At 34.3% G+C, this 27,036-nt stretch overlaps 3 protein-coding genes and 1 pseudogene across 6 annotated transcripts; 1 reads left to right on the top strand and 3 right to left on the bottom strand.

The window, feature by feature from the left end:
* Positions 1-1,153: 1,153 nt before the first annotated feature.
* On the bottom strand, positions 1,154-4,478 carry LOC18593527 (1-acyl-sn-glycerol-3-phosphate acyltransferase-like). Of its 2 annotated transcripts, none has more exons than XM_088807813.1 (5): positions 3,776-4,478; positions 2,119-2,268; positions 1,919-2,017; positions 1,751-1,843; positions 1,154-1,569 (listed from the first exon to the last, which is right to left on the bottom strand). In XM_088807813.1, exons 1-5 carry the CDS (start codon positions 3,896-3,898, stop codon positions 1,309-1,311), a joined length of 726 nt encoding a protein of 241 aa, XP_088663939.1. In that variant the 5' UTR covers positions 3,899-4,478; the 3' UTR covers positions 1,154-1,308. The 2 variants fall into 2 exon arrangements, with proteins under 2 accessions (XP_088663939.1, XP_088663940.1); XM_088807814.1 differs by having other exon boundaries at positions 3,736-4,474.
* Positions 4,479-7,570: 3,092 nt separating this feature from the next.
* LOC18593526 (1-acyl-sn-glycerol-3-phosphate acyltransferase-like) lies at positions 7,571-10,941 on the bottom strand. 3 transcript variants are annotated; one of them, XM_007020795.3, is made up of 6 exons: positions 10,809-10,941; positions 10,138-10,517; positions 8,576-8,725; positions 8,380-8,478; positions 8,214-8,306; positions 7,571-8,032 (listed from the first exon to the last, which is right to left on the bottom strand). In XM_007020795.3, the coding sequence occupies exons 2-6, from the start codon at positions 10,459-10,461 to the stop codon at positions 7,766-7,768; spliced, it is 933 nt and encodes a 310-aa protein (XP_007020857.3). In that variant the 5' UTR covers positions 10,462-10,517; positions 10,809-10,941; the 3' UTR covers positions 7,571-7,765. The 3 variants fall into 3 exon arrangements, with proteins under 3 accessions (XP_007020857.3, XP_017979549.2, XP_088664702.1); XM_018124060.2 differs by having other exon boundaries at positions 10,138-10,636; positions 10,809-10,852; XM_088808576.1 differs by having other exon boundaries at positions 10,138-10,879.
* A 3,183-nt stretch (positions 10,942-14,124) lies between these two features.
* Positions 14,125-16,326, top strand: LOC18593525 (aconitate hydratase, cytoplasmic-like; annotated as a pseudogene).
* A 2,531-nt stretch (positions 16,327-18,857) lies between these two features.
* LOC18593524 (F-box protein SKIP19-like) lies at positions 18,858-22,248 on the bottom strand. Its single transcript, XM_088807824.1, has 5 exons — positions 22,166-22,248; positions 22,019-22,068; positions 20,069-20,351; positions 19,842-19,975; positions 18,858-19,556 (listed from the first exon to the last, which is right to left on the bottom strand). Exons 3-5 carry the CDS (start codon positions 20,330-20,332, stop codon positions 18,929-18,931), a joined length of 1,026 nt encoding a protein of 341 aa, XP_088663950.1. The 5' UTR covers positions 20,333-20,351; positions 22,019-22,068; positions 22,166-22,248; the 3' UTR covers positions 18,858-18,928.
* Between the last annotated feature and the right edge of the window lie 4,788 nt (positions 22,249-27,036).

Genomic DNA, 27,036 nt, shown 5'->3' with positions numbered 1-27,036 from the left:
TTACTATACTGATATATCGCATTAATAATTAAAATTAACTAATCACAAATGGATTTATCATTTAAATTATATAACTAAATAGAAAATAAATATTTTATCCTCAAAAATTGATATTATTTACTCCTATTATTGGTTTTCCTTTTCTATTTATTTTTCTTATTTTCTCTAATTACCAAAAAGAGGAGGATGGCACAAGCACTGCATCTGCATTTGTATACTGCCTGCCTTCATTTATGAAAGCATGAAAGTACAGCTTTCTTTCCAACTTCCATTTCTCCTTTTGCTTAGTGGGGATGCGACACATATTTAATGTGGTAAAGTTTAAAAAGAATTATAGCTCCACTTGCTTTAATGAGTTGGTGACCAAACCAAGTCAACTTTGTTTCTTTTAATGGGAAGATGGCAATGAATTTGATGGTTCATATCTTCTCTGGCCTTGATCTGTCATCTGGTGCACCTAATATCAGCTGACACACTGTGAACTGTTTTTAATCCCTTTGTCTTGTCTTTGACTATGATTAATTTAATGATTATATGCTTAATCACGGCTTGAAAAACAAGTGGGAAGAAACAAAATCTGGGGTATGCATGTAGCTTGAATTAACAATACCTTTGTCTTAAAGTCTTATTTGATTAATACAAAGTCATTGTCTCACATTCAATTACCTGGAACAATGCTCCTCATTTTCTATTCCAACAACAAGCTTCTGCAGACTGTCTTATCTGTTTCATGAATAACATATTCCCTGGGGTCTGTCAAAGAAAACTTGGACTTGCATAGCAAGTAAATTCCTGTTGGAATGAAGTCAGAACGTGTGTGCTGGAATTGCATCCGGTGACCGGGTTATCTAGGTCAGGTAGATGAAGAAGAATTTATGCAAGAACTATCTTAAATTATCAGAAGTTGAAGAAGTTAAGGTCAAGGAAACTGTGCTTGCACTCTACTGCTATGCACATTCTTAATAGTTGCTTCTACTGTAAACCTGCCATGAATCACTCCCATGTCCAGGGCTAAAACTTCCAAATCCTACCTTAACAAACTCGAACTTAAGTAGAGATATGGTTCTCAATGTGAGGCAACGGTAGAATAAACAACTCATACACCCAAAAAACAATATGCTATTGCACATTGAACTTGATCAGAGAATTGCTAGAGAATTAGCAATATGATACAATGAGATCAAGAATGCTTTTCTAAGGCAAAAGTAAAGATTCAATTACGCTTATTGTTGCTTTTACATGGGCGTAAATCGGACTGGAAACTTAACAAAAAAATAAAAAAGAGAGGTATCCTAATATATTTTATGATCATGAACTGTTAGTGGTGTCTTCTGATACAATAGGCTTTTGAGGCTCAGGGAGGCTTTCGACATATATGTCATGCACCATTTTTATGTAGTCATCAATCTTGTCATCTTTCCAACTACCGGTACTTATCGGAGGGAGATATTTTACAGATATAGGAGCCGGTCGAACATGCAAGCTACCTTTCCTCCATGCTAGATGAGTACCTGCCAGGACTATTGGAACTATTGGAAGGTGTGACTGCAAGGCCAAATGAACAAAGCCCTGCAATGTAGACCAGGAAAGGAAATACTGAAGATTGCTGTGCTAAGAAGTACAGGGAATAAGCAATGGGATGACCACATCACATTCATGATAACATATAAAAGCATGATCTACCTCCAACTAAATGCTTCTCCATCATAAACTTGAAGAAGATTATAAGCAAATATGGTTTGAGTGTTACCTTTTTAAAGGGGAGCAATCGTCCATTTTTGGACCTTGTGCCCTCAGGAAAAATAATCAAAGATAGGTTGTGTTTTATTACGGCCTGAATTGCCTGAGCAAGAGAAAAACATTAGCTAGTAACCCTAACAAAAATGCATAATAGATGATATAGGGTAGGGAAGGATACCTCTTTCATGGACTGAATGGCTGTACTAGGGCTAGAACGATCAATGCGCAGATGATTCGCTAGAACATATAGTTGTCCAAATAGGGGATACCAAATGATCTGCATAAAACAAACATTTCATATGTGAAACTGAATCTCCTAAGCTTAAACCACTAATGAGCCACAAAAAGCAAAAAGGGTGAGACAGAGAGAAAATGCACCTCTTTCTTTGCAATGCCAACAGTTCCTGTTGGAGTCAACCACATAATGAGGAAAATGTCTATGGGAGATGCATGATTACTGATATAAATGGCTCTCTCATCGGAGAACTCTGTTCCTTCAATCTTTATAGGATTTCCTAAGATCCACATCTGCAATCAATCGTTGCAAATAGTAATCAATATTAGAAATTTTCGAATAGCAGAAATAATTCACTTTTAATGTATATATGACATTTTCTAGAATAACCTTCATGTAAATTTACAAAAACATAATAAGACTGTGCATCTTGGTTAAAGATTTGAGTTCTTAAGCATCAAAGAGTAGCATTTTCTAATTACGTCTTTCTCTGTAAACAGTGAAATCAGTCAATATAGAGGCAGTAAAAACTTGTATGAAGCTGCCAAGCTGTTTAAACTAATGTTCATCTCTTGCTATGTCCTCAAAGATATTGATCATGTACCACTTTGATTTCATTAAAGCTCAATTGGGGACTTGTAAACATAGAGATCATTAATTTATACATCTTTCCTAATGTCTTGTGATTAAAACTATTTGTCATTCAATAATGCAACCAGTTCAAGTAGATCATAATTCAGCAGGGAGCAAGAAGGCAAGTAGGGTGTTATGTACACAGTCACTACAGGATATCATCTGTTTCCTCAATTTAAACAGAATTGAACAAGGAGGGCAGACTGCAGTTTTTTCCTGAGACAAGTTGACTATAGAAGTTCACAACCTGAGGCACATTAAATGCCAAACATATAGTTTCTCTTCATTAGGACCCTATCTGGTCCTTTCGTTTTGTTTTGCAAATGCTATCACATGTGTCCCACCTGTCCTATCCCCAGCCTCCATCCTCCAAGTCCCAATACCACCCCCACCCCCCCAACTAGAAACAAAAATGAAAAGAAAGGAATAAAGGACCCACACCAGCAAATTCCAATAGGATGACTCTGCTAGGAGCTATATACCAAGATCTTATAACAGCTTGTGGCCACATATCAAGATTTGCTAGAGTACATGCTCAGACTTGTCCACACAACTGAAAAGAAAGAACATTCTTGTCTTGGGCATCAAAGATACACTAATTTATTGTTCACTTTCTATATGAGCTCTCATAAATTCCAATGACAAGTGGTGAACTCTCAGTTCTAGTCAAAGAAATAAATACAGAAATTTGGGGACAATCAATAACCTATATTTGTAATCAGAAAAATCATCATCTCACAGATCAAGACCATCTTCCTCAAATAAATGAATGTCAAAAGGAACGGCCTTAAGAAATACATTCAAAGGGCAAGAAATGACTTGAATGATGCACTGTTTGATTGTTTTACCAGGTCACTCATAACAAAAACTGTTGCTTTGTTTTTATCATTTAAATCCCCAAGAAAACAAAAATCATTATCAACAACATCTACTTCAGCCACTTGGCTGCCTTACTTCAAATGTCTCAAGTATCTGAAATGATAAGGTTTCTCTCTCTCTTTCCTTTTCCTCAACTTTCCTTTTAGTGCAGCAATACTTACCATTTCCACCTTATCATATCACCAGAAAGTAAAAAAACCAATGCCATGACCATATTAAAATGAAACAAGGAATCAAACAAACCTTACCAGCAATCTACCAGTCACATGGCCATAAATATTTCCTTACCTGATTCGCTGGGAAGGCCAAGGAAGGAGCAGGAGCATGATTAATGCCCAAATGAATGTTGTGACCATCATTGTCAGGAAACATGTAACAATCCTTACACAAGATATCAATGAACAAATCCATCCGTCATCATCAACAAAAGCATCATCAGTCTTAGGCCTCTGTCTTGCTCCTCCTTTGCTCGAAACTTTCTGAGTTTCTCTCACATTTGGATCAGAATTTTATCAAGGAAGCTCCCTAATCTTCTGTTCCTGAAGAAAGAACCACTTCCAGAACTCTCCATTAATCAATGGTCAAAGTCAAGGCAAGTTTTTAATCAAACTCAAATGGAGATTACCACTGAACGCAGCAAAAACAGAACTTTTTCAATAGGAATCATTTGATTATGTAAGAAACTTCTTCAGTTTCTGAGAAACTGCAAGTTGACATCTTGTATCAACACCTGACTACAAGAAAACTGAAAAAAGAAAAGATTATAGTTTTCCTGTTTCACTGAAAACTAAATAAGGAACAAATGCAAAGACTTCAAATTATCAAATTCCTTCTCTTTCCGGCAAGTTTCTCAGTCACCAAACAGAGAAAAACCTCAAGCTAAAATCCTAGTATAAATCAAAGCTATCAACTCCTACCAAGAAAGGGCCAATATGGGAGAAGACTGAAAAACCAAAACGAAAACCATTCATCAAAAGCCAATAACTCTTGTGTCTGGAATTAAATACAAAGAAAACAGAAGAAAACAAGGCTTCAAATTTAAACCACGACCTCAAGTTTTTTCCTTGTGGCGTCCGTTTCCAAGAAAAACAAACAAAAACGACGAAAGAACACTACCCTTTACAAAGCCAAGTCCACATCTATTTGGATTAGTAGGATAGAGTTTATTATATAAACCATACACTTCCTCTTGTGTTTTTCTTGGTAACCAACCAAAACCAAAAACAAAAAAAAAACACCCAGTAACAGTTTTCAGTTTGTTTGTGTTTTTAGTAAGTACCCAACGCAGATTTTTACCTTAAAGCTGTGAAATGTGAAAGAAAGTTCAAGACGGGTTGACAAGTGTTTTGTACATGTGTAAAATAGAAGAAGCTTGGAAATGTTAAGAGTAACACTTGCACGGCTTGTAACACTTGTCCTATTTTGATGTAAACTAAATCAGCTTATAGCAAGCTACTTAGTGTCTGGTGTACGTATAAGTCTGCATGTATGTTGATGTTTATCTATATACATTTGGTAATTAAGTTCATACAAATGTTCTTGTTGGTCATATATAAGCTGTTATTTTCGTGTACGTAGACAAAGCAGAATATATAAAAATTTCATTAAGTTCCTTACTTGCCTCTGTTCTTTTGACCTTTAACAGAGGCTAATGTTCTTGCTTGATATTATAAACATGGTATCAGAGTCCTTGCGAGAGCAAGATCTCAGCTGGACCTGAAATACTAGTAAACTCACCATACATCTTAAGTCAAGCCACCATCCTTTAAATTTCTCAACTTTTCAGCAACAAGTAACTCCTACAGTACCTCACCCACCTCCTGACAGAGCACGGTGGCTTAAAAGTATTTGGGAAAAGGAGCTTAAAAGTTATTCTATTTCATCATCTATATAAATATTTACAATAATATGATATTTATATGCTAGTGCCAAATGTTATAATATTTACATAAAAGACACTAAAGTACCTAACTACTGCTATTACAAAAATATTACAATTACAATACTAATCTTTATTATCTCCACCCATCTTTGATGGTAAAAATTACTCAATCTGGGCTATCAAGATGGGGGCCTATCTCAAAGGATATAACCTCTGAAATGCCATAGAATATGAGGAAGAGCAGCCTGCGTTGAGATAATACAATAATTACTCAAATTCAACAGTACTCTGAAGAGATAGCAAAGCGATATAAAACTTTATCCTTCATTTATGCAACTATGTTTGAGACTATATTTAGTAGAATCAGTAAAGGAAGCGTGGAACAAACTTTAACAAGAGTTTAAGAATCTGCAAGAACCAAACAAATGCAGGTTCAAAATAAATTATATAACTAAACAAATGCGAGCTCCAAGAAACTTTAGCAAGAGTTGTAGGAATTGACACGTAGGTTGAGGTGGGTCCCTCTGCAGAGCTATTTTCGCAAAGTTTAGAAAAAGATAAATTAAATAATTTCGTTCTCCTTTAATTTTTTTCTTTTTTGCTAAAAAAGAATATAAATCGATTAAGAGAATCGATTTTCATTGTCCAAGACTTATAATTAAGAAAATCGGGTTTGGTTTCTTTTTTTTATTATATCGATTAATTAAAAATTTTAATTAATTTAATTTTTAAAAATTTAATATCGATTCAATCAAACCAGTCAAATGTTTATTCTAATTATCAATTTACTATACTAATATATTACATTAATAATTAAAATTAACTAATTACAAACGGATATATCATTTAATTATATAACTAAATAGAGTATAAATATTTTATCTTCAAAAATTGATATTATTTACTCCTATTATTGGTTTTCCTTTTCTATTTATTTTTCTTATTTTCTTTAATTACCAAAAAGAGGAGGAAGGCACAAGCACTGCATCTGCCTTCGTATCCTGCGTGCCTTTATTTATGAAAGTATGAAAGTACAGCTTTCTTTCCAACTTCCATTTTTCCTTTTGCTTAGTGGGGATGTGACACATATTTAATGTGGTAAAGTTAAAAAAGAATTATAGCTCCACTTGCTTTAATGACTTGGTGACCAAACCAAGTCAACTTTGTTTCTTTTAATGGGAAGAATTGTTCAACAGTCTCCAATCTTTTTTAAGGATATTAATTACATTGTATAATCTGAATAAATAAGATTAAGATATTTCATAATTGAGTTTGAATAAGATTTGAGTAATAAAATTATTATCCATTCACAGGTTTGGATAATAATTTAAACATTTAATTAAGTATTCATATAAGTTAGGTACTCTAAAATTCAGATTATAATATTAAAAAATAATAATACCTTACTTATTGACATCTTTATCTTTATTTGTTTTTCTTGAAAAGAAAGAAAATACTATGAAATTCATATACATTAATGATGTGGATGAAGATGGCAATAAATTTGATGGTTCATATCTTCTCTGGCTTTGATCTGTCATGTGGTGAACCTAATATCAGATGACACACTGTGAACTGTTTCTAACCTCTTTGTCTTGTCTTTGACTATGATTAATTTAATGATTATATGCTTAATCACAGCTTGAAAAAACAAGTGGGAAGAAACAAAATCTGGGTTATGCATGTAGCTTGAACTAACAATTCCTTTGTCTTAAAGTCTTATTTGATTAATACAAAGTCATTGTCTCGCATTCAATTACCTGGAACAATGCTCCTCATTTTCTATTCCAACAACAAGCTTCTGCAGACTGTTTTATCTGTTTCATGAATAACATATTCCCTGGGGTTTGTCAAAGAAAACTTGGACTTGCATAGCAAGTAAATTCCTGTTGGAATGAAGTCAGAACGTGTGTGCTGGAATTGTATCCGGTGACCGGGTTATCTAGGTCAGGCAGATGAAGAAGAATTTATGCAAAGACTATCTTAAATTATCAGAAGTTGAAGAAGTGAAGGTAAAGGAAACTGTGCTTGGACTCTACTGCTATGCACATTCTTAATAGTTGCTTCTACTGTAAACCTGCCATGAATCACTCCCATGTACAGGGCTAAAACTTCCAAATCCTACCTTAAAAAACTCGAACTTAAGTAGAGATATGGTTCTCAATGTGAGGCAATGATAGAATAAACAACTCATACACCCAAAAAATCAATATGCTATTGCGCATTGAACTTGATGAGAGAATTGCTAGAGAATTAGCAATATGATACAATGAGATCAAGAATGCTTTTCTAAGGCAAAAGTAAAGATTCAATTAGGCTTATTGTTGCTTTTACATGGGTGTAAATCGGACTCGAAACTTAACAAAAAAATAAAAAGAGAGGCATCCTAACATATTTTATGATCTTGAACTGTTAGTGGTGTCTTCTGATACAATAGGCTTTTGAGGCTCAGGGAGGTTTTCGACATATATGTCATGCACCATTTTTATGTAGTCATCAATCTTGTCATCTTTCCAACTATCGGCACTTATCGGAGGGAGATATTTTACAGATATAGGAGCCGGTCGAACATGCAAGCTACCTTTCCTCCATGCTAGATGAGTACCTGTCAAGACTATTGGAACTATTGGAATGTGTGACTGCAAGGCCAAATGAACAAAGCCCTGCAATGTAGACAAGGAAAGGAAATACTGAAGATTGCTTTGCTAAGAAGTACAGGGAATAAGCAATGGGATGACCACATCACATTCATGATAACCTATAAAACCAAGATCTACCTCCAACTAAATGCTTCTTCATCATAAACTTGAAGAAGATTATAAGCAAATATGGTTTGAATGTTACCTTTTTAAAGGGGAGCAATCGTCCATTTTTTGACCTTGTGCCCTCAGGAAAAATAATCAAAGATAGGTTGTGTTTTATCACAGCCTGAACTGCCTGAGCAAGAGATAAACATAAGTTAGTAATGTTAACAAATGCATAATAGATGATATGGGGTTGGGAAGGTTACCTCTTTCATGGACTGAATGGCTGTACTAGGGTTAGATCGATCAATGCGGAGATGATTCGCTAGAACATATAGTTGTCCAAATAGGGGATACCAAATGATCTGCATAAAACAAACATTTCATATGTGCAACTGAATCTCCTAAGCTTAAACACTAATGAGTCACAACAAGGAAAAAGGGGAGAAAGAGAGACTGCACCTCTTTCTTTGCAATGCCAACAGTCCCTGTTGGAGTCAACCACATAATGAGGAAAATGTCTATGGGAGATGCATGATTGCAGATATAAATGGCTCTCTCATTGGAGAACTCTGTTCCTTCAATCTTTATAGGATTTCCTAAGATCCACATCTGCAATCAATTATTGCATATGGTAATCAATATTAGAAATTTTCGAATAGTAGAAATAATTCAATAGTAATGTATATATAACATTTTCTAGAATAACCTTGATGTAAATTTACAAAAACATAATAAGACTGTGCATCTTGCTTAAAGATTTGAGTTCTCTTTAAGCATCAAAGTGTATCATATTTCTAATTACATCTTTCTCTGTAAACAGTAAAATCCAGCAATATAGAGGCAGTCAAAACTTGTATGAAGCTGCTAAGCTGTCCAAACTAATGTTCATCTCTTGCTATGTCTTCAAAGATATTAATCATGTACCACTTTGATTTCATTAAAGCTCAATTAGGGACTTGTAAACATAGAGATTATTAATTTGTACATCTTTCCTAATGTCTAGTGATTAAAACTATTTGTCATTCAATAATGCAATCAGTTCAAGTAGATTTTAATTCATCAGGGAGCCAGTGGGCAAGTAGGGTGTTACGTACAGAGTCACTACAGGATATCATTTGTTTCCTCAATTTAAACAGAATTGAACAAGGAGGGCACACTGCAGTTTTTTCCTGAGACAAGTTGATTATAGAAGTTCACAACCTGATTTAGTTTTGCAAATGCTATCCCATGTGTCCCACCTGTCCTATTCCCCAGCCTCCATCCTCCAAGTCCCAATACCATCCCCACCCCCCCAAACAGAAACAAAAAAGAAAAGAAAGGAATAAAGGACCCACACCAACAAATTCCAATAGGATGACTCAGCTAGGAACTATATACCAAGATCTTATAACTGGTTGAGGCCACATATCAAGATTTGCTAGAGTACATGCTCAGACTTGTCCACACAACTGACAAGAAAGAACATTCATGTCTTCGGCATCTAAAGATACACCAATTTATTGCACACTTTCTAGATGAGCTTTCTCATAAATTCAAATGACAAGTGGTGAACTCTCAGTTCTAGGCAAAGGAATAAATACAGAAATTTGGGGACAATCAATAACCTATTTCTGTAATCAGGAAACTCATCATCTCACAGATCAAGACCATCTTCCTCAAATAAATGAATGTCAAAAGGAACAGCCTAAAGAAATACATTCAAAGGCTAAGAAATGACCTGAATGATGCACTGTTTGATTGTTTTACCAGGTCACTCATAACAAAACCTGTTGCTTTGTTTTTATCATTTAAATCCCAAGAAAACAAAAATCATTATCAACAACATCTACTTCAGCCACTTGGCTGCCTTTCTTCAAATGTCTCAAGCACCTGAAATGATAAGATTTCCCTCTCTCTTCCCTTTTCCTGAACTTTCCTTTTACTGAAGCAATAATTACCATTTCCACCTTATCATATCACCAAAAAGTAAAAAAAACCAATGCCATGACCATATTAAAATGAAACAAGGAATCAAACATTACCAGCAATCTACCAGTCACATGGCCATAAATATTTCCTTGCCTGATTCGCTGGGAAGGCCAAGGAAGGAGCAAGAGCATGATCAATGCCCAAATGAATGTTGTGACCATCATTGTCAGGAAACATGCAACAATCCTTACACAAGATATCAATGAACAAATCCATCCGTCATCATCAACAAAAGCATCATCAGTCTTAGGCCTCTGTCTTGCTCCTCGTTTGCTCAAAACTTTCTGAGTTTCTCTCACATTTGGATCAGAATTTGTATCGAGGAAGCTCCCTAATCTTCTGTTCCTCAAGAAAGAACCACTTCCAGAACTCTCCATTAATCAATGGTCAAAGTCAAGGAAAGTTTTCAATCAAACTCAAATGGAGATTACCCCTGAACGCAGCCAAAACAGAACTTTTTCAATAGGAAATCATTTGATTATGTAAGAAACTTCTTCAGTTTCTGAGAAACTGCAAATTAACGCCTCGTATCAACACCTGACTACAAGAAAACTGAAAAAAGAAAAGATTACAGTTTTTCTGTTTCACTGAAAACAAAATAAGGAACAAATGCAAAGACTTCAAATTATCAAATTCCTTCTCTTTCCGGTAAGTTTCTCAGTCACCAAACAGAGAAAAACCTCAAGCTAAAATCCTAGTATAAATCAAAGCTATCAACTCCTACCAAGAAAGGGCCAATATGGGAGAAGACTGAAAAACCAAAACCAAAACCATTCATCAAAAGCCAATAACTCTTGTGTCTGGAATTAAATACAAAGAAAACAGAAGAAAACAAGGATTCAAATTTAAACCACGACCTCAAGTTTTTTTCCTTGTGGCGTCAGTTTCCAAGAAAAACAAACAAAAACGACGAAAGAACAGTACCCTTTACAAAGCCAAGTCCACATATATTTGGATAAGTAGGATAGAGTTTATTATATAAACCATATACTTCCTCCTGTATTTTTCTTGGTAACCAACCAAAACCAAAAACAAAAAAAAAAAAAAAACACCCAGTAACAGTTGTCCGTTTGTTTGTGTTTTCAACAAGTACCCAACACAGATTTTTACCTTAAAGCTGTGGAATGTGAAAGAAAGTTCAAGAAGAGTTGACAAGTGTTTTGCATTTGTGCAAAATAGAAGAAGCTTTGGAAAAACATGGAAATGAATGAGTATATAAAGGAAGAAAAGAAAAAACAAAACAAGTCAAAGGCAAAGACAAAGACAAAAACCAAACAAAACAAATCCGAAGCATTGGAGATTTTGTTTGCGTTGCCAACCTTCGAAATTAGAAGGGACCCTTTAAATGTCTGAAAAGATAGTTGTCTTCTGATGTTTTTGTTACATTTGGCAATTTTTCAATTTTGGGTTTTTCTTTTTCTATGTTCCTTTAAGCCCAAAGACAAGATTGGTGGGTGTTTAAAGTGGCTGCAAGCAAATTCCAATTGGGATGTGAGTTTTAATCCATGGAAAGTGCATTTATGACCTAAATTTTGAATATAAGTAAAAGTAAGGCCTAACATGATGAAAATGAAATGTTCTCCAACATTCTCTTTTAATTTATTGCATCAAAACCTAATTAAAAATAAACATAATATTAAAAATTTTTTAAATTATTTTAAAAAGTTTAAATGAATTTTTATATTTTTATTATATTCAATCAAGTTTTTATAATTTTATTTTACGTCAAATAAACTCATATAATTAATAATTAATTAATTTTCATTTAAAATATTGCTTGTCATTTTATACTTATCTAAGTATTTTAAAGCACATGATGTTGAGAATGAGTTAAGATTATTATAATTTGAAACATCAAAAAGCACCCTAAACATCTAAGTATTTCATGATAAAAAGACTGTTATGTTTGATGATAGAAAAGATTGTTAAAGGTTTTCAGTTAGAGTGTTGGATGATATAAAAAGCTGTTAAAGGTTTTATTAGGAGGGAGGGATTTTAGGGTTGACTTTCTAAACGTTGTTATCTTTTCAGTAATTACATTATCTATAATTACATGTTTACATATATAGTTATAACATGATACTAAGAAGTTTTTTGCACCTCTTGCACACACATTTTCCCCTATGGATGAAAGCCTTGTAGATACAAAGTTCATTTGCAATTGCAAGTTCATGGCAAAAAGAATGATAAAGAAATCAGGAGGCTTGCAATACCAATGATAAAGCAATCAAATAAAACCTTGAACAATTTTAAAAAATTTAAATAAATTTTTTTTTAATTGTATTTAATTAAATTTTTATATTATTATTTTTAAACTACATAAATCTTTATAATTAATAATTAACTGATTAACCGTTGTTAATTAAAATACTATTCATCATTTTATACTACATGGTACTAATGTGACATGTTATAATTAATGACAGCATAATATGTTAATGTGATATGATCACATGATCATGTGACTTTTTTTACCCTCTACGTCAGTACCATATCGCATCACGCAAGCAAAAGCTAACAAGTAACGTTTTCACTAATAACAATTAATCAACCATTAATTGAAAAAACCTATTAACTTTAAAAAAATAATCGTAAAAGTTTATTTGATCAAAAATAAAAGTTCAAAAATTTGATTGAACGTATAAAAGTATAAAGGTTTATTTGACTTAAAATAAAAATATAAAGACTTAATTAAAGAAAATAAAAGAATCAAGATTTATTTAAATTTTTTTGAATAGTTTAAGGACTTTTTTAGATATTATGTCTTAAAAAATTATTGCATAAAAAAGAGTATTTTCTTTGATCTTATCAACCATGTAGCATTAATTTTTTTATTCTTGTGCTTTAATTTTTGTATGATTTATAAATAAAGCCTTTTAGGTTCCAATTTTTGCAAAATTTTCTTTTGTGAATTTTAATTTAGGAGTATATATGGTGGGAATCTAGAATCAAATTAACTTTGGAAAAGTTTGGTGAAAAACACTTGTATTTCATGCACTTGTGCTATATTGTTATAAAATTTTTAGTCAATTTATGTTAAATTTTTTTTTGACTTGAACAAAGAAGCTTTGTTTTCCTCTTCAAAGATGGGTTGTTCATTGGATTGTAAACCCTTTCATTGCCGACAGATATCACAATCTCAAGATTGAAAAGGACAGTTTTCTTGGGGAAGCAAGCACTAGAGGTTATTATTGCATGGACAGAAGATTATGGATTGATAATGGCTGCTCAGCACAAAGTATACAAGCATTGTTCATTTCCATCTAGAGAGTATCACAATACCAAAAATTTCGATCAACTTATTTTAGACACAAGGAAATAAAAAAATCAACTTGTCCAACGGATTTAAGTGCTGAAATTTACTTTGATTTGTGTAGCAAGAATTGTGAACATTTCTTTCGCTAAGGGAACCAACTTATTTTGGCATAATCGTGTATTTCTATATAAACCCAAAAATTTTTTCCTCTATTTATGAAGTACAATAACCATACTCAAACCAAGTCCTATTAATAACCCTAAAGAAAGCTAGTTTTCATTTTCTTGTTCTACCTTTCTTTTTTATCCAAAAGCCATGAAGAGGTCAAGAACTCATTTGAATTTTATTGACATGGACTTAGCGCCTCCAGTTTCTTCAGAGAGATTGATAGCGGGCATGCTGGTAAATAAGGAAGGAAAACCAGCAACGCTTAGTTGGACCTATAAGAAACACAGAACTCATGTCCCTTTGGTTCTTAGACCGTGGGGACAAAGGAGAAGAAGAAGAAGTGGTAATGTAGAGCAAATAAGTGATGATGAAGATATCCCTGTGGACGAAAGACGTTTAAGAGGTCGTTACGCTGGAGACGGCCTCATTGGGATTTGGAATAGATGGTGGGATAGGAGGAGGAGAAGCAACCCCAATTGACAGATTCTTGAAGAGTTTTTCTTTCTTTTTATATTTGTTTCATATTCTTGCATTCTTTTCTTTGTTGTTTTCTTTCCTTCTCTTTATATTTTTTTATATTCTTGTGTTATTTTCTTTCTTCTTTTTATATTCTTGCATGGTTAAGCATGTTAGTGTTGTCATTGTAGCTATTACAAGTTGTACAAACGCATCAAATCCTAGTGTCATGCTTGGGGCTGGACTTGTTGCTAAGAAGGCCTGCGAGCTTGTTTTGGAGGTTAGTGTTAGCTTCTTAAATGTGTTACTCTGTACTGTATGTACTGTATGTTTATCCTAGTGTTAACTTATTATCTATCTCAGGTTAAGCCATGGGTTAAAACCAGTTTTGCTCCTGATTCTGGAGTTGTGACAAAATATTTGCTCCAGGGGTATGTCGAGTTAGTTATCGATGTTGCCTCTCTTCCCTCTTAAGAGGACAAGAAAATATCTATGAAATAGTTATATTTGATTCTTGTTTTGGTGTCTGCAGTGGGTTGCAGAAAGACCTGAACCAGCAGGCCTATAATATTGTTGGCTTTGGTTCTACAACTTGTATAGGAAATTCTGGAGGAATTGATGAATTAGCTGCTCCTGCAATTTCAGAAAATGGTAAAAAAATTGTGTTACAGGGAAAACAATTTCGTCATTACTTTTTTTTAAAAAAACCCTAAACCTTTTAAACCCTTTCTCATAGCCTTTGAACCCTTGATCTCTTGGTCAGAATGTTACATGAATCCTAACCATCAAGACACAAGGAAAACCGTTTCTTCATTACTTAATAGTTGCTGCATTCATTGCTTAGGAATTGCCAGGAGAGCTTCGGATTAAAGCTTTTCTTGTCAGTTTGGGGTCAATAATACTTCAAAGCTTTTTCTGCTTTGGCTTTAGTTAAATTTGCAGCAAGTTATATTCTGAATTGCTGATGCTTTCAGTTTAGACAATAGGCTAATTCTTAAACTTGTTTCAAATCAAGCTTGTTGCATGTGTAACTCTTTGGTTCACCATCCTGACCTATGTTTTTCCCATCGGTTCTTTCTGGCTTTTCTGCAATTATCTGATTTCACCAATTTTCACTTGCTACACTTCACTGTCATTCAACTTCACTCATTACTATCTTGATTACTGTTATAGATATTGTTGCTGCGGCTGTTCATTCTGGGAATCACACTTTTGAAAGTCGAGTTCATCCACTGACAAGAGATAACTATCTAGCTTCACCTCCATTAGTTGTTGCCTATGCCCTTGCTGGCACGGTATGTGTATACAACCATTACTCGCCTTATCCATGTTTTTCTGGTGGTCTTGATAAGAATATAAGTGCAGCATAAACTAGTTTTATTAATATACTTCAAGGGTGGAAATGCTTCAAAAACTTGGATAATCCAGTTGATACAATTCAATATTCATGCAACTCAGTTCCAAAAATTAGGAGCAAATTGTGTTACTGCTTGGCCTTTCGGCTTTTGCAAGACACCAAATGCAGCATGAACCCAGATTTTTGAGTTTCAAGTTGGAAGAGTTATAGTTTAAGAGGGTACCTGATTGTTGTATTTGCCAACATATTTGGGAACTTTGCAATCTGGTGCTGAATCATTTACTCCTTGCTGTCATAATTTCAGGATGATATTGACTTTGAGAAAGAGCCTATAGGAACAGGAAAAGATGGTAAGAGCGTGTATTTCAGGGATATATGGCCTAGCAATGAAGAGATTGCAGAGGTAAAATATGATATGCTTGGAGAAACTATTTCAGAAAACGGACAAATATTGTTCTTAACATTGTAAGCCAAAATAATGTGTACCTCCATGCCCTGACAGTTGGCTCACTCAAGCGTGATGCCTGATATGTTCAAGAGCGCCTATGTAGCTATCAGAAAGGGCAATCCTATGTGGAATCAGCTTGCTGTCTCTGCCTCCGCTCTCCACACGTGGGATCCAAACTAGACATATATTCATGGGCCTCCATACTTCAAAAACATGCCTGTAGAACTACCAGGCCCGCATGAAGTGAAAGATGCCTATTGCTTGCTCAACTTTGATGACAGTATTACTACTGATCATATTCCCCAGCCGGTAGTATTTACAGGGATAGCCCCGCTGCTAAGTATCTTCTTCAGCGTGGAGTGGACCGGAGGGACTTCAATTCTTATGGTAGTCGTCGAGGCAATGATGAAGTGATGGCAAGGGGTGCATTTGCCAATATCCGCATAGTTAACAAGATCTTGAAGGGAGAATTTGGTCCAAAGACAATTCACATTCCAACAGGAGATGAGCTTAATGTATATGATGTAGCAATGGCGAGTGTTAATATTGGTATTTAGAAATACATTATTTCAGCTTAGACCATATTTACCAAATTTAGAAATATCATAAACTTGCAGAGGTACATGGCTGCTGGGCAGGGCACTACTATTATAGCTGCAAAGGGCTCAACGTTACTGGTACAGACACATGCTTATTGTTTGTTGACATCCAAGTATCATGTTTTATGTTTCTACCCATCTTCTCTTATTCACCCATTCATCCCCAATGGTTTTTCTGCTCTGTCCAGGGAGTCAAAGCTGCGATTGCTAAGAGCTTCGAGAGAATCCATCGCAGTAATCCGGTTGGCATGCGGATCATTCCACATTGTTTCAAGCCTGGTGAGGATGCATGTTTTCTAGGATTAACAGGTCATGAACGCTATACAATTGACCTTCCAAGTAAAATCCGTGAGATAAGACCTGGCCAACATGTTACCATCACAACTGACACCGGCAAATCCTTCACATGCACTGCCCAAAGGTAAGTCAAAGACTCAAGCGTGATAGAGGAAGAAGAAAGGAGGAAGGTTCTGCCAAGCATTCGAAACCATAAGCACTGGCTTTGATGTATATAAACAAATGTTTTGCCTTACACGAAAATTTTTCTGCAGGTGGAATTGGAGTACCTTAACCATGGAGGCATTCTTCCATATGTCATTCGTAACCTGAACAAGGAGTAGGCAACTTCGCTTCAAATCAGCAGCCTCTCCACATTGCAATCTGCATTGATTGGAGTTTTTCTGGGGCAGTGGGGTTCTTCAGCAGACCATCAGTAGCACAGATTTTTCAAGGTCCTCGGTAATACCAGGAAATGCACTGCTCTTTAGGGTACTGGGGAATTGGGGTTGTTCATATCTGTTGTTTATTAGAGTAGGACAAGAAGAAAATGATCATGGATGTTTTTATTTTTGGATAAAAGAAAAAACTTGAATTTTATTTTTTAAGAAAATATGAATTGATTTGAAGATCAAGTAAATAGATTTTCTGATCAAGTAATAATATACTTCAACAGATTGAATTTATATGAATCCTAAAGTAAAATCACAATGTAAAGCACAATTGTGAAATATCTAACTTCAATAGGACATGTTTTCAGTAATAGTTATATGACTTAAATATCTAAATAAACTCTAATACTTTTATTTTGCTGAATTAAATTTCTGAATTTTTATTTTAGATCAAATTAATCCTTCTCAATTAAGCCATTGATACCAATTGCACCCATGACAGCAAAAGCCAACATTAAAGATCAAATGTTAGGATAAAAAAATAGGCATCTTTTGTTTAAATTATGAGTTATGCTTAATTTTTTTTTTTTAATTCTTATGCTTCTTCGTTTTTATTGGTGGTTTTCTTCATGTGAAAGTATATGTATGGTTTTGTACGAAAACAAACACATATGAACCATTTGAGCATTTGATTTATTAAATAGTGTATGATCTTTTTGTTTAAAGATAGTAGACCATTGAATAATAGTCATTAGATGTAGAAGCTTTCATTTAAACCATTGATCAACAAAAAAAATTACAACCTATTTACTTATCTAACAGATTAAGAAAAAACCTTAAGGCAAAATATATTTAAAAAATCCCTAAACTATTCATAAAAATTCAAATAAGTTCTTATACTTTTATTGTGTTTAATTGAGTTTTTATATTTTTATTTTGAGTAAAATAAACATTTTTACTTTAATTTTATATCAAATAAACTTTTATAACTAATGGTTGATTAGTTAAAATGCTCATATTGATTCTATATCATGTGACGCTGATGTAACATGTTAACATATCATAATTGATGATAGTATTGTTATATGTTAATATATCATAATTAATGATAACCTAACGTGCTATATTATGACATGTTTTACCTTTCATATCAACGTCATGTTAATATCATATAAATATAAAATGATAAGTAGAATTTAACATCGTTAACCCTAAAAGATAATAATTTCAAAAAAAACCCTAAAAAAATAAACATCAAATTTCCTTTCTCAATTTCCTTGGGTTTCAATTTCACTTTCTTCTTATTCTCATCAAAAGATTGTTCCTGCATCAGGTAAATTATGGTTCCCTTTCACTTAAAGCTAAAACCTCTTTTGTTCTTCTCTGAAATTTGTTGGGTTTGGATTTTTCTTTTTAATTTTGTTAATTATATGGATTTTATTCGGTTTTTGATGAAATAGAAACAAAATGGCGAATTGGGTTTTGGATTATAGCTGTTTCGTGGCAAAAAAATTTTCAAAAAAGCTTCAAATTTGGTGCCTTTTTTGTTTCTGTCGTAATTCAATCATTGGAAAGAAAATTTTCTTTTGTTTTATTAGCTACTGGTGTTTAGAAATTAAGCAAATTGCTAAGGGCTTAATGTTTGCATTTATATTCTCAAACAAAAATATTAACCATTAAAAAATTTAATTTATAAATAAATAATAATAAACATAAAAATAATTATAATAGAGATTGATCATTTTAAAGATTTTAACTGAACTTAAAAAATCTTAAAATTAAAATAATTATTTTTAAAATATTAGCATAAATGAGTAAAAATTGCCATAAAAAGTCAATTGAAATAAAATAAATATACTTTAGGTGAAAATTAATTATTTACACTTATATTCTCAAAACAAATTTAATTTTGTAAAAATTTGAAGTTTAAAACGAACAATTTCTACTACATCCCCTGTCCATAATTGATTTACCAACTCTTCTGCCGTACAAAGTGAGCTATCTGCTGATGAACAAGTGAACCATGCCTTTGTACAGTTCTTCACGGTGCCACTTCTGATCTTCACTGTCAAAATTTTCTGCAGTAATTTCATTTTTGGAGTTAGGATTAAGAAAGAAATTGGTGGATCAACGACTCCACGACAATGTCTTAAGTTAAGTTCTGCCAGATTTTTGCATTCGGACAAGAGAGTCTCAACTCCAAATTTGTGCAGCTTTGTTCCGTCTATGTTGAATACCCTGAGCTGCAGCAGATGTTCTGCTATAATCGAAGCGTTGTTCTCATCTAGAATGAAGTGTGAACGACTTGCTGTTGATGATAAAGGTGAGCCAAAGATGTGTAATTTAGTCAGGTTCTTGCAATTGGATATTCTTTGAAAGAAACGATCCGAACAGTCATGTGCAAGTGGTCCAAGGGACAACTCTTCAAGCTCTCCCCAGTTTTTTTTAATGATCGTTGAAATAAGATCCATAGTGATATCGCATGCTCCTGGTAGCACCAGCTTTCTAAGCTTTGGTGACCTAATCAAGTTCAGCAAAAGATAACATAGTCTATCAGAAAAAAATTGTAAATCACATTAAAATCAATACAAATCAATTATCTCAGTTTAATTTGTGTTAAATTAGCATGCATGCATTTAACTTAAAATCAATTGATAGGGCGATATGAGGGGAAAGGTTCCTGTTGCATCGAATTGTCAATTGGGTATTCGATGCAGTGAGAAACCCTTCCTATTGCACCTCACCGGACGGAAGATACATACGAATGCATTACTATATATAAAAAGGGATGAAAAAAGGGTATACCTCTTAGCAACAAAAGCCAAATGGTAGAACTTCATATCCAAAGGAGTAGAAAATATGATGTTTCTAATACGAACTGGGCAGCAGCCTTCCTTTGTATCCAATTTCATCACATACTTGAGTCCTTTAAGCAGAGGCTGTTCATGATAATGATTAATTATTTTGAAAGATCCATAGAAATATTATTGCTAAGGAGGGAATGTAAAGATGTAGTCAGGATAATCATTTACCTTACGGGGCCCAAGTAGGGTCCTCAATGAGCTTATGTCAAGTGTCTCATGATCCTTCCAAAACAAAAACTCCCAACATGCTAACTTCCAGTTATGGCAAACTAAGGTAACTGAATGTATCAAATCTTTCGTAGGCAGGAACCGAAATATGTGTTGCAAAAGGTTGTCGTCCATGCCTCCCCAGTTGGGCTGAACTTGTACCATCTCCTCATTATAAGTAGTCTCCGATTTCTGTCTTTTACTTCCCATCCTGGTTTCAGCCATTGTATCAAAGTTTTTGTCTCTTCAAGTAGCAACATCATTATTCTTGTTAGCAAACAACATCCAATATGGAAGAAAGAAACAGTTAAGATTCTAAACAGTTAAGATTGGAGCTGCCAAAAGCTTTGGTGAGCAGCCATCTCTCTTTTGTAATTGTATTGGGCTACTTTCTCACCAAAGCTAGTCTTCTTACGCCAATAGAAGTCTTCTACCACTCTGGTTTAAGTCTTGTTATGGTATTCTAGCTATTGGTTCAAATAATAAACCATCTTTAAAAAACAAAAAGATTCTAAAATTTAGCTAGATAATGTCGAGTATGGTTAGTAAAAGTTGTAATTTTTTTCTGTCTCTCCCCTTAAAAGAAAAGATGTTACTACTTGTTGTCTTATTCTCCCAAAGCTATGAATATACTCATGATAATATTAATGCAGTACTTAGCAATTTAAGTCATGCCCTAATTAGATTAAACTTTATAATTAATCAGATCGACAATACAAAACCCAAAAGTAATTCGTCATAGAACATGAAGTTTCACTTACCACAACTTTCAGATTGAATACTGAGCTTGCAAGGCACTCTTGTTTGTAAGAAGAAGAAAAATAGAGGAAGTGGGCTTCAGCATGTAAGCTGCTGGTTGCTTTATATATACTGGTAATATAGGTCTAGTTCTAAGCTGAGCAGGATTTGCAATTCTAACTTCAATAGGACACGTTTCCAGTAATAATTATATGACTAAATATCTAAATAAGTTTTATATTTTTTTTATATTCAATTAAATTTTTAAATTTTTACTTTGAGATAAATAAGTCCTTCTCAATTAAACTATTGATACAATTTGCGTGAAAGTATATGTATGGTTTTGTAGGGAAATAAGCACATTTGAAATACAATCAAAGTTAGATTAGATAGTATCAGGAAGTGGGTGAATTTTACAATAAGGTCAATAAATTTTACAGTAATGGCTATTGAATAACAGCCATTAAATTTAGAGGTTTTTATTTCAACCATTGATTCGACAAAAAAAAAATAAAAATACTAATTAAAAGAAAGAACATAATTTTTTATGAAAATTAATCATTTACATTTATATTCTCGAGTAAAAATTATTAACCATTAAGAAATTTTAATTTTAAGTTGGCTCAATATAATAGATCCAATGAATTCCTATGCATTTATCCTTGAGACCATGACACCATGGCGACAGGATAATGGGAGGTCTGGGAGAGCATCTCTTCTGGAAGGTTTCAAGGAGAAATTAAACATGTGTTGGGGCTCATCTTGTTTTGCTTTTGATGCCAAGCCAGCACCCAGAAATTCTATAGTTATAACTTTTTTACTTATTTTCATGTCATACTTCAGAGAGCAAACAACTACACCTGATCTTTGTACCTTTAGAAACACTTGTTGAAAATTGCTAATTAGTTCTTTCCAAATCTCAGAAGATGTATATTTCTTCGCATCAAATTTAAGGAAGCTACAAGGTACAATTAAGGGGTTTTAATCAGTTATTTTCATGATTATTTTCTATTAAAAGATTCAAGGCTTTGTTTTATAACACAGCAAACATGGAACACAACATTAATTTGAGATTCAGAAAGGACAGAGCATACTTGTAAATAAGCATCGAGTTTTATAACAGAACAAAAGAAGAAGCAAACCCCAAATATGGAGGAATTAAGAAACAAATACCTGAACCAAGAAACCCAACTACAAAAATGAGGAATTTTGCTACCAAAACCCTAGAAAAACAAACCAGAAAAATAATTTGTGAAATGCCAAATAAATAATCCCAATACAAGAAAAGAGATCAAAGTGATAATCAGAAAAATATTTCACACCAGGGCAGCGAAGGTCGGAGCGAGAAAGGTGGCAGCAGTAGCAACAGAGAGTTGCGAGAGAGGGAAAGGCGGATGTGGAAGAGACGAGAGAAATAAAATGAAGAAAGTTTATATAGTCGAATAGAGTTGAAATTATTTCTAATAATCGGGGACATTTCTGTCTATTGAAATTTTTAGACTATTTCATCAGCATTGGAATGGCTAATAGCACGGGGGAGAGGGTAATGGCTAAGCTGCTTTTGTGGAGAATAGCCATCAATTCTTCCTCTTTTTGGCCATTGCTCTTACACCAAGACTCTTCTAGTGTTATCTCTGTTAGGTTCAATGTCATGGCCTCAAAGTAATCAATCCCATCAGATAGAAACTCTTCATGATCACCATGATCCTTAATGCCTATGTTATCTCCATATTCACTTCCTGGGTCGGCCACTACTGAAGAAGCCACCCTTGCAAACCAATAGAGGGAATTATTCCAGGAAGCTTTAAAAGGTTCACAGCTGGTACTTTCTAAACAAGCATGAATCGCCGAAGATGAAATGGAAACTATAGCCCCCGCTGCAATTCTAACTAGTGCCTCTTGCAGATGCCTGTCTTCTTGTCCTGAAGAGACCAAAGGTGTCTCAAGTTGGTTTTCATCAGATTCCCCTCTAGTTGGTTACCTCTCTTTGTTTTCTGGACTTGCAGGCGGCTCCAAATCTATTTCATTTGAATGTGAAGGCATTGGTGGAGATGCATCCAGAGATAAGCAAGAGTTCAGGCCAATGAGTGCTCCGAAGCTTGGATGTTTTTCACAAGGTTTGCTTTCGGCAAACAACACAGCCGTATTTATAGTCATAAATAAGAAGAACATAGTCATAAAACCCACCAGATGCACTGATTTGTATTTATAATGATTATTTAGGTTTTTACAACGTTTTTTATGGTTTATTCCAAACACACTTTAATGAACATGAAAATAAATGTCAATATCGTAGTTGTGTTTAGTCGATAACAATACTAAAGAAATGATCATCACGTACAACAAGATCAGAGGAGACAACATCATTTATGTTTTATGTTAAGCTTTCATATTCTTAATTAGAATGGAATGTTGAATAACAAATTAAATGTTACCAATTTTTTATTTATGTACCAATTGACAGACTATATGCCATCTCAATTTCTTCTACATCCCCTGTCCATAGTTGATTTACCAACTCTTCTGCAGTATAAAGTGATCTATCTGCTGATGAATAAGTGAACCATGTCTTGGTACAGTTCTTCATCCTGTCACTTTTGATCTCCACTGTCATAATTTTCTGCAGCAATTTCATTGTTGGGGTTATGATTAAGAAAGAGATTGGTGGATCAACGACTCCTCGACAAAGTCTCAAGTTAAGTTCTGCCAGATTTTTGCATTCGGACAAGAGAGTCTCAACTCCAAATTTGTGCAGCTTTGTTCCGTCTATGTTGAGTACCCTGAGTTGCAGCAGATGTTCTGCTATAATCGAAGCGTTGTTCTCATCTAGAATGAAGTGTAAACGACTTGCTGTTGATGATAAAGGTGAGGCAAAGATGTGTAATTTAGTCAGGTTCTTGCAATTGGATATTCTTTGAAAGAAACGATCCGAACAATCATGTGCAAGTGGTCCAAGGGACAACTCTTCAAGCTCCCCCCAGTTTTTTTGGATGATCCTTGAAACACGATCTACAGTGATATCACATGCTTCTGGTAGCTCCTGCTTTCCAAGCTTTGGTGACCTAATCAAATTCAGTAAAAGATAATAAAGTCGTATCAGAAAAAAAAAAAAAAAAGGAACATAGTTCGATACATATCAATGCATTACTATATATAAAAAGGAATGAAATACGGGTATACCTCTCAGCAACAAAAGCCAAATGGTAGTACTTCATGTTCATACGAGTAGAAAATATGATGTTTCTAATACGTACAGGGCAGCAGCCTTCCTTTGTATCCCATTTCATCACATAATTGAGTCCTTGAAGCAGAGGCTGTTCATGACAATGAGTTGTTATTTTGAAAGATCCAGAGAAATATTATTGCTAAGGAGGGAATGTAAAGGTGTAGTCAGGATAATCATTTACAACATAGCGGCCAATTAGGGACCTCAATGAGCTTATATCAAGTGTCTCATGGTCCTTCCAAAACAAAAACTCCCAACATGCTAACTTCCAGTGATGGCAAACCAAGGTAGTTGAATGTATCAAATCTTTAACAGACAGGAATCGAAATATTTGTTGCAAATGGTTGTCGTCCAAGCCTCCCCACTTGGGCTGAACTTGTACCATCTTCTTCTTATAAGTAGTCTCCGATTTCTGTTTCTTTCTTCCCATCCTGGTTTTAGCCATTGTATCAAAGTTGTTGTCTCTTCAAGTAGGAACATCACTACTCTTGTTAGCAAACAACATCCAATATGGAAGCAAGAACCAGAAAAAGAAAAAAAAAGGGTAATTAGTCATAGAACATGAAGTTTCACTTTCCACAACTTTCAGATTGAATATTGGGTACCACAAGTTTAAATTTCAGAATGGCTGATATTGAGCTTTCGAAGCACTCATGTTGGTATGAAGAAGAAGAATTAAAAATATAAAAAGTGGGCTTCAGCACGTAAGCTGCGCAACCTTTGCTTTAGATATACTGGAAATATAAGTCTAGTTCTACGCTGAGTAGGATTTGCAGTTCTAACTTCAATACAACATGTTTTCACTAATAATTATATGGTTAAATATCTAAATAAGTTTTATATTTTTTTTATATTATGTTCAATTAAATTCCTAAATTTTAGTTTGGGATAATTAAGTTCTTCTCAATTAAGCTATTGATACCAATTGTGTCCATAACAGCAAAATCCAACATTAAAGATGAAATATTGAAAAAAAAAATGACATCATTTGTTTAAATTATGAGTTATGCTTACTCTTTTTTTTTTGTTTGAATTTTTATGCTTATTTTTTTTTATTGGTGGTTTTCTTACTGTGAAGGTATATGTATGGTTTTGTAGGGAAATAAGCACATTTGAAAATTAATTTTGAGAAATTAAATGGAATTAAGCAAATGCAAAAATGTTTTAGTAATCTAAATTAATTAGGTGCTGGACTTTGTATTTGAGACAATTAAACTAATCAAATGGAAAATTGTTTTAGTAATTAAGCATTTAATTAAATCAGTAATATTATTTAATTTTAAAAATATTTAAATAAATTAAGGTGTTAAATGAGTTAATTAAAGTATGTAATGTGTTATAAGTATTTAAATAATTAATTAAATTAGTAATATAACAAAATGTTTTATTTATTTATTTAAATTAATTGATGGGTTTAGGGAATTAATTTCATAATTTACCTAATTATGAATAATCATGTATTAGTAATTAATCAATTCAAAATGTATTAATAAATTTAGTAAAATTTATTAATCAATTCCACAAGCTCGCCATAGCCACGAAGAACCCCCTGAAGATTCTGTTCAGGTAAACGCTCCTTACTTGCATGAGCTACCTCCTATTCCACAAGCCTGCAGATGACCTCTTCTTGAGAAGCCAATCCCAACTTCCTACTTAATTCCCAAATTTTCTCTGCGTGCTTTCTTAGAGTCAAAATTTCGAAGCCCATTTTTAATTCTAGACCAAATTTTTGGGTCGTTTCTCTTCTCAATTCTCATCTTTGGACTTGGAGTTAAAAAAGCCCAATTTACTCCTGCCTTGACATGTACCCCCTGATTGCAGTATCTTCTTGCGCCATCCCTGTAAGCAGCTGTCATCCTTCCTTGACAGCTGCAGTCTGCATACCTTTACTCTTGAACCCACTGTTTAACCTCTTTGTATCTGCTTTAATTTGAAATTTGCTGCCACACCAAGCTTTTCAGACCCCTGTGTCAGTATCCCTAGGCACGACATTGACTTGCTCTTCTCTCCCATCTTATCAATTGGACTTTCTCTCTCTTTGCCGTGGCCTCTGTCGTGCCCGATCGTCCCCTGATTTCGCTCCTGCACAACTTGGACAATTTCTTTCCCTTTGGAGTAGCACTCAAGATCACAACTCCTCTCTGTGCCTTCGATGCGAACAAGGATACAAAATAGTTTCCCTTCTGCCTCAATAAGGAGTTTATTTGGAATTGATGCTCTGCTCAACACTCTCACCATCATATAATCTCTATCAAACCTTTCTCTAGTATAGGTGCTCTTATCCACCCCCACGAAATCACCCCAATACTCTGCCATGGCCCTGAAGGTATTCAAATGCCATAGCTGAGCCGGTACCTCTTGGAGTTTCACTCATACTCCAATTTCCATCTTCTGATTAGCCAGCGGTTTAACAATCTCATTCTTAACCTCTAAAATGGCTGCAATCCCATTTTTTTTCAAGGCTATGCTTTTTCTCTGCCTCATAGCCTTTTACCAAGTCTCTTTCGCAACTTCCAAACCTACTGGTCTATCCATGAAGCTCATCCGAAAGGATTCCCTGTACCCTGGAAACCTCACTAAAATTGAAAGAATCAAAAGATTGTTACAAGTGTCAGAATTTAGAGCTCAATGTTTGGATTCTGTTTTGAGTCCCAATGCAACAGCAGATCTTGATACCGTCCGTGTACCAATAGGTCGCGTTCCTGATAATCATTTATATGTGGTAGAGCTTAAAATCGGAAGCCGACTCCATCTGGTGAAGTTGCTGATGGATACCGGAAGTGGTCTAATTCGGACGCAGTGTAGGCCTTGCAAAAAATGCTTCAGACAGCGGCTTCCCATGTATGACTCTCAAGCCTCCACCGGCTATCACAAGCTTCCTTGCACTCACCCGCTTTGTCAAGGTGATAACAAACGCTACAAATGCATAATAACGAACGTGTCTACATCATTCGGCATCGTGTTG

This window comes from Theobroma cacao, chromosome 7, assembly GCF_053813885.1.
Source record: "Theobroma cacao isolate CCN51 chromosome 7, ASM5381388v1, whole genome shotgun sequence".
Classification (NCBI taxonomy): Eukaryota; Viridiplantae; Streptophyta; class Magnoliopsida; order Malvales; family Malvaceae; genus Theobroma; species Theobroma cacao.
The sequence above is the reverse complement of the archived record's forward strand: the minus strand, read 5'-3'. Positions and strand labels throughout refer to the sequence as shown.